Here is a 14,725-nt window from a genome sequence, read left to right on the forward strand (position 1 = left end):
AGGGGTATTGTGGCTAATGATGGGATGTTGGTGCCCTCACTACTGCATCTCCAGGGCCATTTGTAATCTGTGGAATGAATGAAGTTTGAGTTTAGTGAGATTGAGGTGATGACATGAGACAACAGATGTCTCACTTCTCGAACGTCTCCACATGGCGGCCATCATTCCTTCTGATGCTGGCTATAGCGATGGCATTGAGGATGGCACTGGGGTTGGGGCACTTCTCACATGGAACTTTGTATTATAAAGAAGATTTGGGCTCTTCATCATCTCTGCAGAGTTCTCCCTCGTTGTGTAGAAGTATTGGGGCTGGACACAAGGAATGAATATGATATTACTCCAAGTCTCCTCCACCTTCACACAGAGCGCCTTTACTACAGTGAAGCTTTAGGTTTGCAGAGGCTTTTGTTTGTTGCATTAGTAACTGATGATGCCAGTGGTGACTCCTGTCCTTGGAGTGGAGTGACCATCAGTAAACCGTGTGAAGCACCTGACATCTTCTACAAGTCGGCAAACTGGCAAAAAAATTGCCATATTCTCTAAAGTGCTGCAGAATATGTTGGCGCCATATAATTAAAATTATAAAATCCTCTGGGAGAGGGGATCATAGGGGACATCATGGGGGGAACTAAACATAGCCACTAAATCCTCAGAGAGTGGGGATCATAGGGGGCATCATGGGGGGAACTAAACATAGCCACTAAATCCTCAGAGAGTGGGGATCATAGGGGGCATCATGGGGGGAATAAACATATCCACTAAATCCTCAGAGAGTGGGGATCATAGGGGGCGACATAGGGGAAACTAAACATATCCATTAAATCCTCAGAGAGTGGGAATCATAGGGGGCAACATATGGGGAACTAAACATATCCACTAAATCCTCAGAGTGTGGGGATCATAGGAGGCGACATAGGGGGAACTAAACATATCCATTAAATCCTCTGGGATAGGGGGCATCATGGGGGGAACTAAACATATCCACTAAATCCTCAGAGAGTGGGGATCATAGGGGGCGACCTAGGGGAAACTAAACATATCCACTAAATCCTCTGGGATAGGGGACATCATGGGGGGGACTAAACATATCCACTAAATCCTCAGAGAGTGGGGATCATAGGGGGCGACATAGGGGGAACTAAACATATCCACTAAATCCTCAGAGAGTGGGGATCATAGGGGGCGACATAGGGGGAACTAAACATATCCACTAAATCCTCTGGGATAGGGGACATCATGGGGGGAACTAAACATATCCACTAAATCCTCAGAGAGTGGGGATCATAGGGGGCGACATAGGGGGAACTAAACATATCCACTAAATCGTCAGAGAGTAGGGATCATAAGGGGCGACATAGGAGGAACTAAACATATCCACTAAATTCTCTGGGGGAGGGGATCATAGAGGGCATCATGGGGGGAACTAAACATATCCACTAAATCCTCTGGGGGAGGGGATCATAGGGGGCATCATGGGGGGAACTAAACATATCCACTAAATCCTCAGAAAGTGGGGATCATAGGGGGCATCATGGGGGGAACTAAACATATCCACTAAATCCTCAGAGAGTGGGGATCATAGGGGGCATCATGGGGGAAACAAAACATATCCACTAAATCCTCAGAGAGTGGGGATCATAGGGGGCATTATGACGGGAACTAAACATATCCACTAAATCCTCTGGGAGAAGGGATCATAGGGGGCATCATGGGTGGAACTAAACATATCCACTAAATCCTCAGAAAGTGGGGATTATAGGGGCATCATGGGGGGAACTAAAAATATCCACTAAATCCTCAGAGACAGGGGATCATAGGGGGCATCATGGGGGAACTAAACATATCCACTAAATCCTCAGAGAGTGGGGATCATAGGGGGCATCATAAGGGGAACTAAACATATCCACTAAATCCTCTGGGAGAGGGGAACATAGGGGGTATCATGGGGCGAACTAAATATATCCACTAAATCCTCTGGGGGAGGGGATCATAGGGGGCATCATGGGGGGAACAAAACATATCCACTAAATCCTCAGGGAGTCGGGATTATAGGGGGCATTATGAGGGGAACTAAACATATCCACTAAATCCTCTGGGAGAAGGGATCATAGGGGGCATCATGGGGTGAACTAAACATATCCACTAAATCCTCAGAGAGTGGGGATCATAGGGGGCATCATGGGGGGAACTAAACATATCCACTAAATCCTCAGAAGGGGGGGATCATAGGGGGCATCATGGGTGGAACTAAACATATCCACTAAATCCTCAGAAAGTGGGGATCATAGGGGGCATCATGGGGGGAACTAAATATATCCACTAAATCCTCAGAGACAGGGGATCATAGGGGACATCATGGGGGAACTAAACATATCCACTAAATCCTCAGAGAGTGGGGATCATAGGGGGCATCATGAGGGGAACTAAACATATCCACTAAATCCTCGGGGGGAGGGGATCATAGGGGGCATCATGAGAAGAACTATACATATCCACTAAATCCTCAGAGAGTGGGGTTCATAGGAGGCATCATGGGGGGAACTAAACATATCCACTAAATCCTCAGAAAGTGGGGATCATAGGGGGCATCATGGGGGGAACTAAACATATCCACTAAATCCTCAGAAAGTAGGGATCATAGGGGGCATCATGGGGGGAACTAAACATATCCACTAAATCCTCAGAGAGTGGGGATCATAGGGGGCATCATGGGGGGAACAAAACATATCCACTAAATCCTCAGAGAGTGGGGATCATAGATCATAGGGGGCATTATGACGGGAACTAAACATATCCACTAAATCCTCTGGGAGAAGGGATCATAGGGGGCATCATGGGTGGAACTAAACATATCCACTAAATCCTCAGAAAGTGGAGATCATAGGGGCATCATGGGGGGGAACTAAAAATATCCACTAAATCCTCAGAGACAGGGGATCATAGGGGCATCATGAGGGGAACTAAACATATCCACTAAATCCTCTGGGAGAGGGGATCATAGGGGGTATCATGGGGCGAACTAAACATATCCACTAAATCCTCTGGGGGAGGGGATCATAGGGGGCATCATGAGAAGAACTAAATATATCCACTAAATCCTCTGGGGGAGGGGAACATAGGTGGCAACATGGGGGGAACTAAACATATCCAGTAAATCCTCAGAGAGTGGGGATTATAGGGGGCATCATGGGGCAAACTAAACATATCCACTAAATCCTCAGAGAGTGGGGATCATAGGGGACATCATGGGGGAAACTAAACATATCCAGTAAATCCTCTGGGGGAGAGGATCATAGGGTGCATCATGAGGGGAACTAAACATATCCACTAAATCCTCAGAGAGTGGGGATCATAGGGGGCATCATGGGGCAAACTAAACATATCCACTAAATCCTCAGAGAGTGGGGATCATAGGGGACATCATGGGGGAAACTAAACATATCCACTAAATCCTCTGGGGAAGAGGATCATAGGGGGCATCATGAGAGGACTAAACATATCCACTAAATCCTCTGGGAGAGGGGATCATAGAGGGCATCATAGGGGGACTAATCATCCACTAAATCCTACATGCGGTGCCAATCCCCTTGGTCCTCTCTGATGGTGGGAGCAGCATGCAACACCGAGCCCCTGCATCCTTTCTGATAGGGTGGGAGCAGCATGCGATGTAGAGCCCCTGGGTCCTTTCTGCTGGTGGGAGCAGCATGCGATGCAGAGCCCCTGGATCTTCTCTGATAGAGTGGGAACAGCTTGCGTTTCCGAGCCCCTGGGTCCTCTCTGATGAGATGGGAGCAGCATGCGATGCCGAAATCCTGGGTCTTCCCTGATGGTAGAAGCAGCATGCAGCGCCGAACCCCTGGGTCCTCTCTGATGGGGTGAGAGCAGCATGCTGCGCCGAGTCCCTGTGTCCTCTCTGATGGGGTGGGAGCAGCATAGGATGTTGAGCTCCTGGGTCCTCCTTGATGGTGGGAGCAACACGTGGTGCCGATCCCCTGGGTCCTCTCTGATGGGGTGGGAGCAGCATGCGATGTCGAGCCCCTGGGTCGTCTCTGATGGTAGGAGCAGCATGCTGCGCCGAGTCCCTGTGTCCTCTCTGATGGGGCATGAGCAGCATATCATGTTGAGCCCCTGGGTCCTCTCTGATGGGGTGGGAGCAGCATGCTGCGCCGAGTCCCTGTGTCCTCTCTGATGGGGTGGGAGCAGCATAGGATGTTGAGCTCCTGGGTCCTCCTTGATGGTGGGAGCAGCATGTGGTGCTGATCCCCTGGGTCCTCTCTGATGGGGTGAGAGCAGCATGCAACACCAAGTCCCTGGGTCCTCTCTGATCGTGGGAGCAGCATGTGATGCCGAGCCCCTGGATCTTCTCTGATAGGGTGGGAGCAGCAAGCCCTGGGTCCTTTCTGATGGTGGGAGCAGCATGCCATACAGAGCCCCTGGGTCTTTTCTTATGGTGGGAGTGTCGCGGGCGGAGAGGGGTTTTTGGGAACGCCGCGCTCGCCTGGGGGAACTTTCTGGCGCTCGGGTCCAGTGCTTCTGCTCCTCGGTGACTCGAGCACGGGGCCGGACCCGGGGACTCGAGCAGCGCCTCCTCGCCCACGAGTGAAAAGGGGGAGGTTTGGTGGTGGGATGTCGGTTGTGACGCCACCCACGGGGTTGTGGTGATGGTGGGCACCACCACTGCTGGTGACGGGGGTTCCCGGGAGCGATGGCGGGGAGCAGCTGAGGTGTTGGCCCCTCCGTGGGTACGTCCCGGGGCCCCGGTTGGAGGGGGCGTGCTGCAGGGCGCAGTGCTGCGGTGCGGTGCCTGATGGCACTGTTGTACTCACAATTGAACCACACAGAGTCACTGGTAAACTAGAAACTGCCGGAGTCCGCAGCCTTCAGTACGGAGGATGTTTAAGTCGCACACACGGTGCAGCAGACCCCTGTTCTTTCCCTGCAGTCAGGTGCCTCTTTCTCCACTCTTTCTCTTCCTTTCCTCCTCGGCCGGGAACGTGGAGTCCACTCCCCTGCAGTGATCCGGGATCTCTTTCGATACCGGCGGGCCACTACCCTGCCCCGGTCACCTCAAGTCCCTTCATCACTAACAGCCTGTCCCGGCCCTCTCGGAGCACGCTTCTGTAGCAGCCCGGGAGCTACAACTCCGGACTCCTCTCCTCTCCCTCTCCCCACACACTCTGCTCCCGCTCCTCCCCTGCCACTCTGTTTTGCTCTTACACTGGGGGGGGGGTGTCTGTCCTGCTGCACTGGTGTGGGATCAGGTTACCAAGGAGGAGAGTGGCCTGCACTTTGCTGGATTACTGCAGGCTCTGTGACACCCTGGTTTTGCCAGGGCATCACAGGAGCAGCATGCAATACAGAGCCCCTGGGTCCTCTCTGACGGCGTGGGAGCAGCATGCGATACAGAGCCCCTGGGTCCTCTCTAATGGGGTGGGAGCAGCATGCGATACAGAGCCCCTGGGTCCTCTCTAATGGGGTGGGAGCAGCATGCGGCGCCGAGCCCCTGGGTCCTCTCTGATGGGGTGGGAGCAGCATGCGGCGCCGAGCCCCTGGGTCCTCGCTGATTGGGTGGGAGCAGCATGCGGTGCCGAGCCCCTGGGTCCTCTCTGATGGGGGGAGCAGCATGCGGCGCCGAGCACCTGGGTCTTCTCTAATGGGGTGGGAGCAGCATGCGGCGCCGAGCCCCTGGGTCCTCTCTGATGGGTTGGGAGCAGCATGCGGTGCCGAGCCCCTGGGTCCTCTCTGATGGGGTGGGAGCAGCATGCGATACAGAGGCCCTGGGTCCTCTCTGATGGGGTGGGAGAAGCATGCGGTGCCGAGCACCTGCGTCTTCTCTAATGGGGTGGGTGCAGCATGCGGCGCCGAGCCCCTGGGTCCTCTCTAATGGGGTGGGAGCAGCATGCAGTGCCGAGCCCCTGGGTCCTCTCTGATGGGGGGGAGCAGCATGCGGCGCCGAGCACCTGCGTCTTCTCTAATGGGGTGGGTGCAGCATGCGGCGCCGAGCCCCTGGGTCCTCTCTGATGGGGTGGGAGCAGCATGCGGCGCCGAGCACCTGCGTCTTCTCTGATGGGGTGGGTGCAGCATGCGGCGCCGAGCACCTGGGTCCTCTGATGGGGGGAGCAGCATGCGGCACCGAGCCCCTGGGTCCTCTCTGATGGGGTGGGAGCAGCATGCGGCGCCGAGCACCTGCGTCTTCTCTGATGGGGTGGGTGCAGCATGCGGCACCGAGCACCTGGGTCCTCTCTGATGGGGTGGGAGCAGCATGCGGCGCCGAGCACCTGCGTCTTCTCTAATGGGGTGGGAGCAGCATGCGGCGCCGAGCCCCTGGGTCCTCTCTGATGGGGGGAGCAGCATGCGGCGCCGAGCACCTGCGTCTTCTCTAATGGGGTGGGTGCAGCATGCGATACAGAGCCCCTGGGTCCTCTCTGATGGGGTGGGAGCAGCATGCGGTGCTGATCCCCTGGGTCCTCTCTGATGGGGGGAGCAGCATGCGGTGCCGAGCCCCTGGGTCCTCTCTGATGGGGGGAGCAGCATGCGGCGCTGATTCCCTGGGTCCTCTCTGATGGGGGGAGCAGCATGCGGCGCCGAGCCCCTGGGTCCTCTCTGATGGGGTGGGTGCAGCATGCGGCACCGAGCCCCTGGGTCCTCTCTGATGGGGTGGGAGCAGCATGCGGCGCCGAGCCACCCGGGTTCCTCTCTGATGGGGGGAGCAGCATGCGGTGCCGAGCACCTGGGTCTTCTCTAATGGGGTGGGAGCAGCATGCGGCGCCGAGCCCCTGGGTCCTCTCTGATGGGGGGAGCAGCATGCGGCGCCGAGCCCCTGGGTCCTCTCTGATGGGGGGAGCAGCATGCGGTGCCGAGCACCTGGGTCTTCTCTAATGGGGTGGGAGCAGCATGCGGCGCCGAGCCCCTGGGTCCTCTCTGATGGGGGGAGCAGCATGCGGCGCCGATCCCCTGGGTCCTCTCTGATGGGGTGGGAGCAGGATGCGGTGCCGAGCCCCTGGGTCCTCTCTGATGGGGGGAGCAGCATGCGGCGCCGATCCCCTGGGTCCTCTCTGATGGGGGGAGCAGGATGCGGTGCCGAGCCCCTGGGTCCTCTCTGATGGGGGGAGCAGGATGCGGTGCCGAGCCCCTGGGTCCTCTCTGATGGGGGGTGCAGCATGCGGCGCCGAGCTCCTGGGTCCTCTCTGATGGTGGGAGCAGCATGCGGCGCCGATCCCCTGGGTCCTCTCTGATGGTGGGTGCAGCATGCGGCGCCGATCCCCTGGGTCCTCTCTGATGGTGGGTGCAGCATGCGGCGCCGATCCCCTGGGTCCTCTCTGATGGGGGGAGCAGCATGTGGCGCCGATCCCCTGGGTCCTCTCTGATGGTGGGTGCAGCATGCGGCGCCGATCCCCTGGGTCCTCTCTGATGGGGGGAGCAGGATGCGGTGCCGAGCCCCTGGGTCCTCTCTGATGGTGGGTGCAGCATGCGGCGCCGATCCCCTGGGTCCTCTCTGATGGAGGGAGCAGCATGTGGTGCTGATCCCCTGGGTCCTCCCTAATGGGGTGGGTGCAGCATGCGGCGCCGAGCACCTGGGTCTTCTCTAATGGGGTGGGAGCAGCATGCGGCGCCGATCCCCTGGGTCCTCTCTGATGGTGGGAGCAGCATGCGGCGCCGAGCCCCTGGGTCCTCTCTGATGGGGGGAGCAGCATGCGGCGCCGAGCACCTGTGTCTTCTCTAATGGGGTGGGTGCAGCATGCGATACAGAGCCCCTGGGTCCTCTCTGATGGGGTGGGAGCAGCATGCGGTGCTGATCCCCTGGGTCCTCTCTGATGGGGGGAGCAGCATGCGGTGCCGAGCCCCTGGGTCCTCTCTGATGGGGGGAGCAGCATGCGGCGCTGATTCCCTGGGTCCTCTCTGATGGGGGGAGCAGCATGCGGCGCCGAGCCCCTGGGTCCTCTCTAATGGGGTGGGAGCAGCATGCGGCGCCGAGCCCCTGGGTCCTCTCTAATGGGGTGGGAGCAGCATGCGGCGCCGAGCCCCTGGGTCCTCTCTGATGGGGTGGGTGCAGCATGCGGCACCGAGCCCCTGGGTCCTCTCTGATGGGGTGGGAGCAGCATGCGGCGCCGAGCCACCCGGGTTCCTCTCTGATGGGGGGAGCAGCATGCGGTGCCGAGCACCTGGGTCTTCTCTAATGGGGTGGGAGCAGCATGCGGCGCCGAGCCCCTGGGTCCTCTCTGATGGGGGGAGCAGCATGCGGCGCCGAGCCCCTGGGTCCTCTCTGATGGGGGGAGCAGCATGCGGTGCCGAGCACCTGGGTCTTCTCTAATGGGGTGGGAGCAGCATGCGGCGCCGAGCCCCTGGGTCCTCTCTGATGGGGGGAGCAGCATGCGGCGCCGATCCCCTGGGTCCTCTCTGATGGGGTGGGAGCAGGATGCGGTGCCGAGCCCCTGGGTCCTCTCTGATGGGGGGAGCAGCATGCGGCGCCGATCCCCTGGGTCCTCTCTGATGGGGGGAGCAGGATGCGGTGCCGAGCCCCTGGGTCCTCTCTGATGGGGGGAGCAGGATGCGGTGCCGAGCCCCTGGGTCCTCTCTGATGGGGGGTGCAGCATGCGGCGCCGAGCTCCTGGGTCCTCTCTGATGGTGGGAGCAGCATGCGGCGCCGATCCCCTGGGTCCTCTCTGATGGTGGGTGCAGCATGCGGCGCCGATCCCCTGGGTCCTCTCTGATGGTGGGTGCAGCATGCGGCGCCGATCCCCTGGGTCCTCTCTGATGGGGGGAGAAGCATGTGGCGCCGATCCCCTGGGTCCTCTCTGATGGTGGGTGCAGCATGCGGCGCCGATCCCCTGGGTCCTCTCTGATGGGGGGAGCAGGATGCGGTGCCGAGCCCCTGGGTCCTCTCTGATGGTGGGTGCAGCATGCGGCGCCGATCCCCTGGGTCCTCTCTGATGGGGGGAGCAGCATGTGGTGCTGATCCCCTGGGTCCTACCTAATGGGGTGGGTGCAGCATGCGGCGCCGAGCACCTGGGTCTTCTCTAATGGGGTGGGAGCAGCATGCGGCGCCGATCCCCTGGGTCCTCTCTGATGGGGGGAGCAGCATGTGGCGCCGATCCCCTGGGTCCTCTCTGATGGGGGGAGCAGGATGCGGTGCCGAGCCCCTGGGTCCTCTCTGATGGGGGGAGCAGCATGCGGCGCCGATCCCCTGGGTCCTCTCTGATGGGGGGAGCAGCATGCGGTGCTGATCCCCTGGGTCCTCCCTAATGGGGTGGGTGCAGCATGTGGCGCCGAGCTCCTGGGTCCTCTATGATGGGGGGAGCAGGATGCGGCGCTGATCCCCTGGGTCCTCTCTGATGGTGGGTGCAGCATGTGGCGCCGATCCCCTGGGTCCTCTCTGATGGGGGGAGCAGCATGCGGTGCTGATCCCCTGGGTCCTCCCTAATGGGGTGGGTGCAGCATGCGGCGCCGATCCCCTGGGTCCTCTCTGATGGGGGGAGCAGCATGCGGCGCCGATCCCCTGGGTCCTCTCTGATGGTGGGTGCAGCATGTGGTGCCGATCCCCTGGGTCCTCTCTGATGGGGGGAGCAGCATGCGGTGCTGATCCCCTGGGTCCTCCCTAATGGGGTGGGTGCAGCATGCGGCGCCGATCCCCTGGGTCCTCTCTGATGGGGGGAGCAGCATGCGGCGCCGATCCCCTGGGTCCTCTCTGATGGTGGGTGCAGCATGTGGTGCCGATCCCCTGGGTCCTCTCTGATGGGGGGAGCAGCATGCGGTGCTGATCCCCTGGGTCCTCTCTGATGGGGGGAGCAGCATGCGGTGCTGATCCCCTGGGTCCTCTCTGATGGTGGGAGCAGCATGCGGCGCCGATCCCCTGGGTCCTCTCTGATGGGGGGAGCAGCATGCGGTGCTGATCCCCTGGGTCCTCTCTGATGGGGGGAGCAGCATGCGGCGCCGATCCCCTGGGTCCTCTCTGATGGGGGGAGCAGCATGCGGCGCCGAGCTCCTGGGTCCTCTCTGATGGGGGGAGCAGCATGCGGCGCCGATCCCCTGGGTCCTCTCTGATGGGGGGAGCAGCATGCGGCGCCGATCCCCTGGGTCCTCTCTGATGGTGGGTGCAGCATGTGGTGCCGATCCCCTGGGTCCTCTCTGATGGGGGGAGCAGCATGCGGTGCTGATCCCCTGGGTCCTCTCTGATGGGGGGAGCAGCATGCGGTGCTGATCCCCTGGGTCCTCTCTGATGGGGGGAGCAGCATGCGGCGCCGATCCCCTGGGTCCTCTCTGATGGGGGGAGCAGCATGCGGCGCCGAGCTCCTGGGTCCTCTCTGATGGGGGGAGCAGCATGCGGCGCCGATCCCCTGGGTCCTCTCTGATGGGGGGAGCAGCATGCGGTGCTGATCCCCTGGGTCCTCTCTGATGGTGGGTGCAGCATGTGGTGCCGATCCCCTGGGTCCTCTCTGATGGGGGGAGCAGCATGCGGTGCTGATCCCCTGGGTCCTCTCTGATGGGGGGAGCAGCATGCGGTGCTGATCCCCTGGGTCCTCCCTAATGGGGTGGGTGCAGCATGCGGCGCCGAGCTCCTGGGTCCTCTCTGATGGTGGGAGCAGCATGCGGCGCCGATCCCCTGGGTCCTCTCTGATGGTGGGTGCAGCATGCGGCGCCGATCCCCTGGGTCCTCTCTGATGGTGGGTGCAGCATGCGGCGCCGATCCCCTGGGTCCTCTCTGATGGGGGGAGCAGCATGTGGCGCCGATCCCCTGGGTCCTCTCTGATGGTGGGTGCAGCATGCGGCGCCGATCCCCTGGGTCCTCTCTGATGGGGGGAGCAGGATGCGGTGCCGAGCCCCTGGGTCCTCTCTGATGGTGGGTGCAGCATGCGGCGCCGATCCCCTGGGTCCTCTCTGATGGGGGGAGCAGCATGCGGTGCTGATCCCCTGGGTCCTCTCTGATGGGGGGAGCAGCATGCGGCGCCGATCCCCTGGGTCCTCTCTGATGGGGGGAGCAGCATGTGGCGCCGATCCCCTGGGTCCTCTCTGATGGGGGGAGCAGCATGCGGCGCCGAGCTCCTGGGTCCTCTCTGATTCTCAGCTCTGTAAGGCCCTGCTTACTCATGTTCAGTGTTGTCCCTTCTATTGCACCTGCTTTTACTTCACTATTCAATATGGAGCTTTCGATTCTACCCTTACGTAGCAGTTTATTGCGGGTCTATCCTATTATAGGGTTATATCTATCATCTCTAATGCATGTATTGTATACTGCTGTATATTATCTTACCATTATACCAGCAGTTGTGTCCTCTACACTCTGTAATGCCCATTCTTTCGGCTCTAAGCGCACCTTGTGTACTTATTTTTTTACTTTTTCTATTTCATTGTTGTATATGACTTCATGTCGTTGTTTTTAGTGTCTCTCTTCCCAATGACTATACTGATTTCATTAACCCTTTCTTTCCTGCAGCGCTGATTGTGTTGTTCTACGTGGTGTTTTACGCCTTCCTCACAGCCGTCTTCTCGCTCAGCATGTGGGTGATGCTGCAGACCATTGATGAGTATAACCCAAAGTATTCAGATCGACTCACTAATCCAGGTAAGTCACTAATTTGCAGAGGTTGGGGGGCACATACTTTTCAAGGGAAGGGGGCCCTGCATCTTCCTTCCAGCCTTCATCAAGAACAGTTGTTTTTCTGGTGGGAATGACGAGGATGGAGCTAACAGGCATGTGTCCTGGGTGAACACTGCCCTGCCTCTGGGGTGAAATGTTGCTCACAGTCTACATCGTATCAGGACAGAGCAACACAAGACCCAAGGGATTGTCACGAGGTGACTGTTAGGATAGTGAGGAACAGAGGCTGCTATGCTGTCCCTCATACTAGGGGACCCTAGGCTATTCCTAACTTCAGGGTTACTCCTGATGGTGGAAATGTCTGAGTCCCGCTCCTAGCTATGGTTTTGATTAGTACTACTCTGATACTTCCCTCCCACTAGACAAGGGAGAACCAAAAATCTAATACATTGCACATGCACACAGGAATAAACACTGAGAGGCTGAGGAGTAATGCAAGAGCAGGAAGGTAACAACAAAAAGGCAACATGGGTTACCTCCAAAGCCGCACTCAGGAACAAGTACTACAATCACCAGATAGTCTAGATCACAATACCTCACCAGACCAGCTAAGATAAACTATAGGTGGAAGGATCTAGCCAGCATAGATAGGAGGGGAGCAGATGCGATTGGCTTCTTCACAACATGTGATCAAAGGAGAATAACAAGAAGACTAGAAGAGATTAACTCCTGCTAGCCTGCCTATGAATTACCACTGTGCAGGTCAACGCCCGGGTCTGCTAGCGTTGATCTGACACCAGAGAAGTTATAGGGCAAAGTGTCACAATCTGTAGTCTGAACAGAACCCACCGCATCACAAATGGCAAAGTTTGTAAAAAATCTCCGTGTGACAGTGATCTAGCCTCACAATCAGACCAACATTAGAAAACAGATCTGATGTCGTCCATCCATTAAGCGTTACAAAGCATATAGAAAGTTCTGCAGTGGAATTAAGTTTATTGCTGCATTTTCTATCACCAGATGGCTGATGTTCTATCTACTTTTTACAGGAGGTGGAAATGCTTCATCCACATCATTTAAGGTCCTTTATACAACAGTAGATATTAAATGATCAAGTGGTCACACAAGAGATGTCCCCACCCTAGTAAAAACTGGAAGGTAGAAGGAGAGCCTCAATCGCTATGTGCCATGAGGAGGCCCATAGCTGCCTGCCCTAATGTGCACCAGCTCAGGGCGGAGGTCTGTCCGGAGTTAACTCATGCTGGAGGCCAGGCTTGCAATGGTATCTTTGTAGGATTAAAGGGTTATTGCCATAATCGCTTTATTTCTCACAAATCACAGTAAATTAATACATATTGTCATATACAGACTAAGCTAAACATAAGATTTCATTCTTGTACCTTTGTGTTCATTTATCTCTTTCTACCCCTTTGTGCATCCATCTTCACATAGCTGAATAGACAGGGCTATCCTTACTTTCTAAACCTTCATTTTCCAGCATCACCTGCTTCTCCTCAGTGCTGCAGGCCCCTTGCCTCTCCCCTCCCCTTCTCCTGACAAGCCCCAACTCTCTGAGTTATCATCGAGCCTAACTGTAGAACTCACCCTATGCTCTGTGCACTCTGATCCTGTTTAGTACCTTGCCTGACCGATCGTATCTTTTGTCATCTATATGAGTATGGCTGCCTGTGTGGTTTCACATCATTGTTAGCTGGTTTCTAGCAGAGCTTAAAGCGGGCTTTACACGCTACGATATATCTAACGAGATGTCGTTGGGGTCACGTCGTAAGTGACGCACATCCAGCATCGTTAGTGATATCGTAGCGTGTGACAGCTATGAACGAGCAGAAATACTCACCTTCTCGTTCATCGCTGACACGTCGCTCATTTTCTAAAAATTGCACGTCCTGTTGTTCATCGTACCCGAGGCAGCACACATCGCTCCGTGTAACACCCCGGGAACGATGAACACAGCTTACCTGCATCCCGCCGGCAATGCTGAAGGAAGGAGGTGGGCGGGATGTTTACATCCCGCTCATCTCCACCCCTTCGCTTCTATTGGCCGGCCGCTGTGTGAAGTCGCTGTGACGCCGAACGTCCCATCCCCTTCAGGAAGTGGATGTTCGCCCCCCACAGCGAGGTTGTTTGGAAGGTAAGTACATGTGACGGGGGGTTACAGCATTGTGCGACACGGGCAACAAATTGCCCATGCCACACAAACGATGGGGGCGGGTGCGATCGCACAACTAATCGACACGTGTAAAGCAGGCTTAACTCTCCTGCTCTCCTCCAAAATAGAACCTGTAATAACCATACAGTCCAGATCTGCTGAACTTTGCTGTGTTCAATGCTTGCTGCTGACAGATCTAGAATTCAAATCTGCAAATGCCACTCTGGTCACACATATGTCAGAGGATTATCCTCTGCTATATGCAACTACAAAGTAGCATTTGCAGTTTTGCATGACATCAGTGTTACAAGCTCCATTGTGGAAGAGTGATGGAGAGTGGAGTATTGCTAGAAACCAGCTAACAATGATATAAACCAAGAATCACCTATACTGATGTAGATGGCAGAAGATAAAATGAGCAAGGTACTATACGAGCAAGGTACTATACAGGAACCGACAGTGCACAGAGGCATAGAGCGGAATGCATGGGTAGACGTCCCTATGTAAGCGGTGGAGGGAGAGCAGAGCTGTGCAAGAAGTCAGCGGAGAGCGACTACACAGCGCATGATTGACTAGCAACACTGGAGCTACAGCAGGACAGATGAAAGGCGTCTCCAGGCTAAATACAGCCTGAAGGGGGCATCCTTTTGGGGGATGAAATGTGTTTGATAGGGCAGATCTAAAAATGAGTTATATTGGCACAACTGCATAGATAGATTCATTATAATAATGTACATATCAGAAATGTTTTTCTATGATTCTTTGCTCTCACATTTTCATCAGGGCTCATGATCCGCCCAAAGCTGGACACCCTGGAGGTGGTGTATAGCCTGACGTCACAGAACAGCAGCTGGGAGAAGTATAAGGAAGGCCTCCGGAGCCTGCTGGAAGGTAAGGGGAACATTTCACTGCACAATTGTGGACTTGTCATGGAAGTTAACCACCCCACCTACTTCCATGCTCCCTGGCTACGGCACCACCGTGAAATGGCGAATAATAAGCTTCACTTTTCACTCTTT

The 14,725-nt window shown here is 56.6% G+C and overlaps 1 protein-coding gene across 4 annotated transcripts in view; it reads left to right on the forward strand.

The window, feature by feature from the left end:
• The window catches only part of LOC142304428 (sodium/potassium-transporting ATPase subunit beta-2-like), a 307,300-nt gene that overhangs the window by 276,747 nt on the left and 15,828 nt on the right, over window positions 1-14,725 (forward strand). For all 4 annotated transcript variants that reach the window (XR_012753095.1, XM_075346773.1, XM_075346772.1 and 1 more), the window contains 2 exons: window positions 11,432-11,560; window positions 14,490-14,597. Coding sequence is in view for 3 of the 4 variants with exons in the window: in XM_075346770.1 (XP_075202885.1) it covers window positions 11,432-11,560; window positions 14,490-14,597 (237 nt within the window). In the remaining variant the exon portion in view is untranslated. The remainder of the gene's footprint in view (window positions 1-11,431; window positions 11,561-14,489; window positions 14,598-14,725) is intronic.

This window comes from Anomaloglossus baeobatrachus, chromosome 4 (genome assembly GCF_048569485.1).
Source record: "Anomaloglossus baeobatrachus isolate aAnoBae1 chromosome 4, aAnoBae1.hap1, whole genome shotgun sequence".
Lineage (NCBI taxonomy): Eukaryota > Metazoa > Chordata > Amphibia > Anura > Aromobatidae > Anomaloglossus > Anomaloglossus baeobatrachus.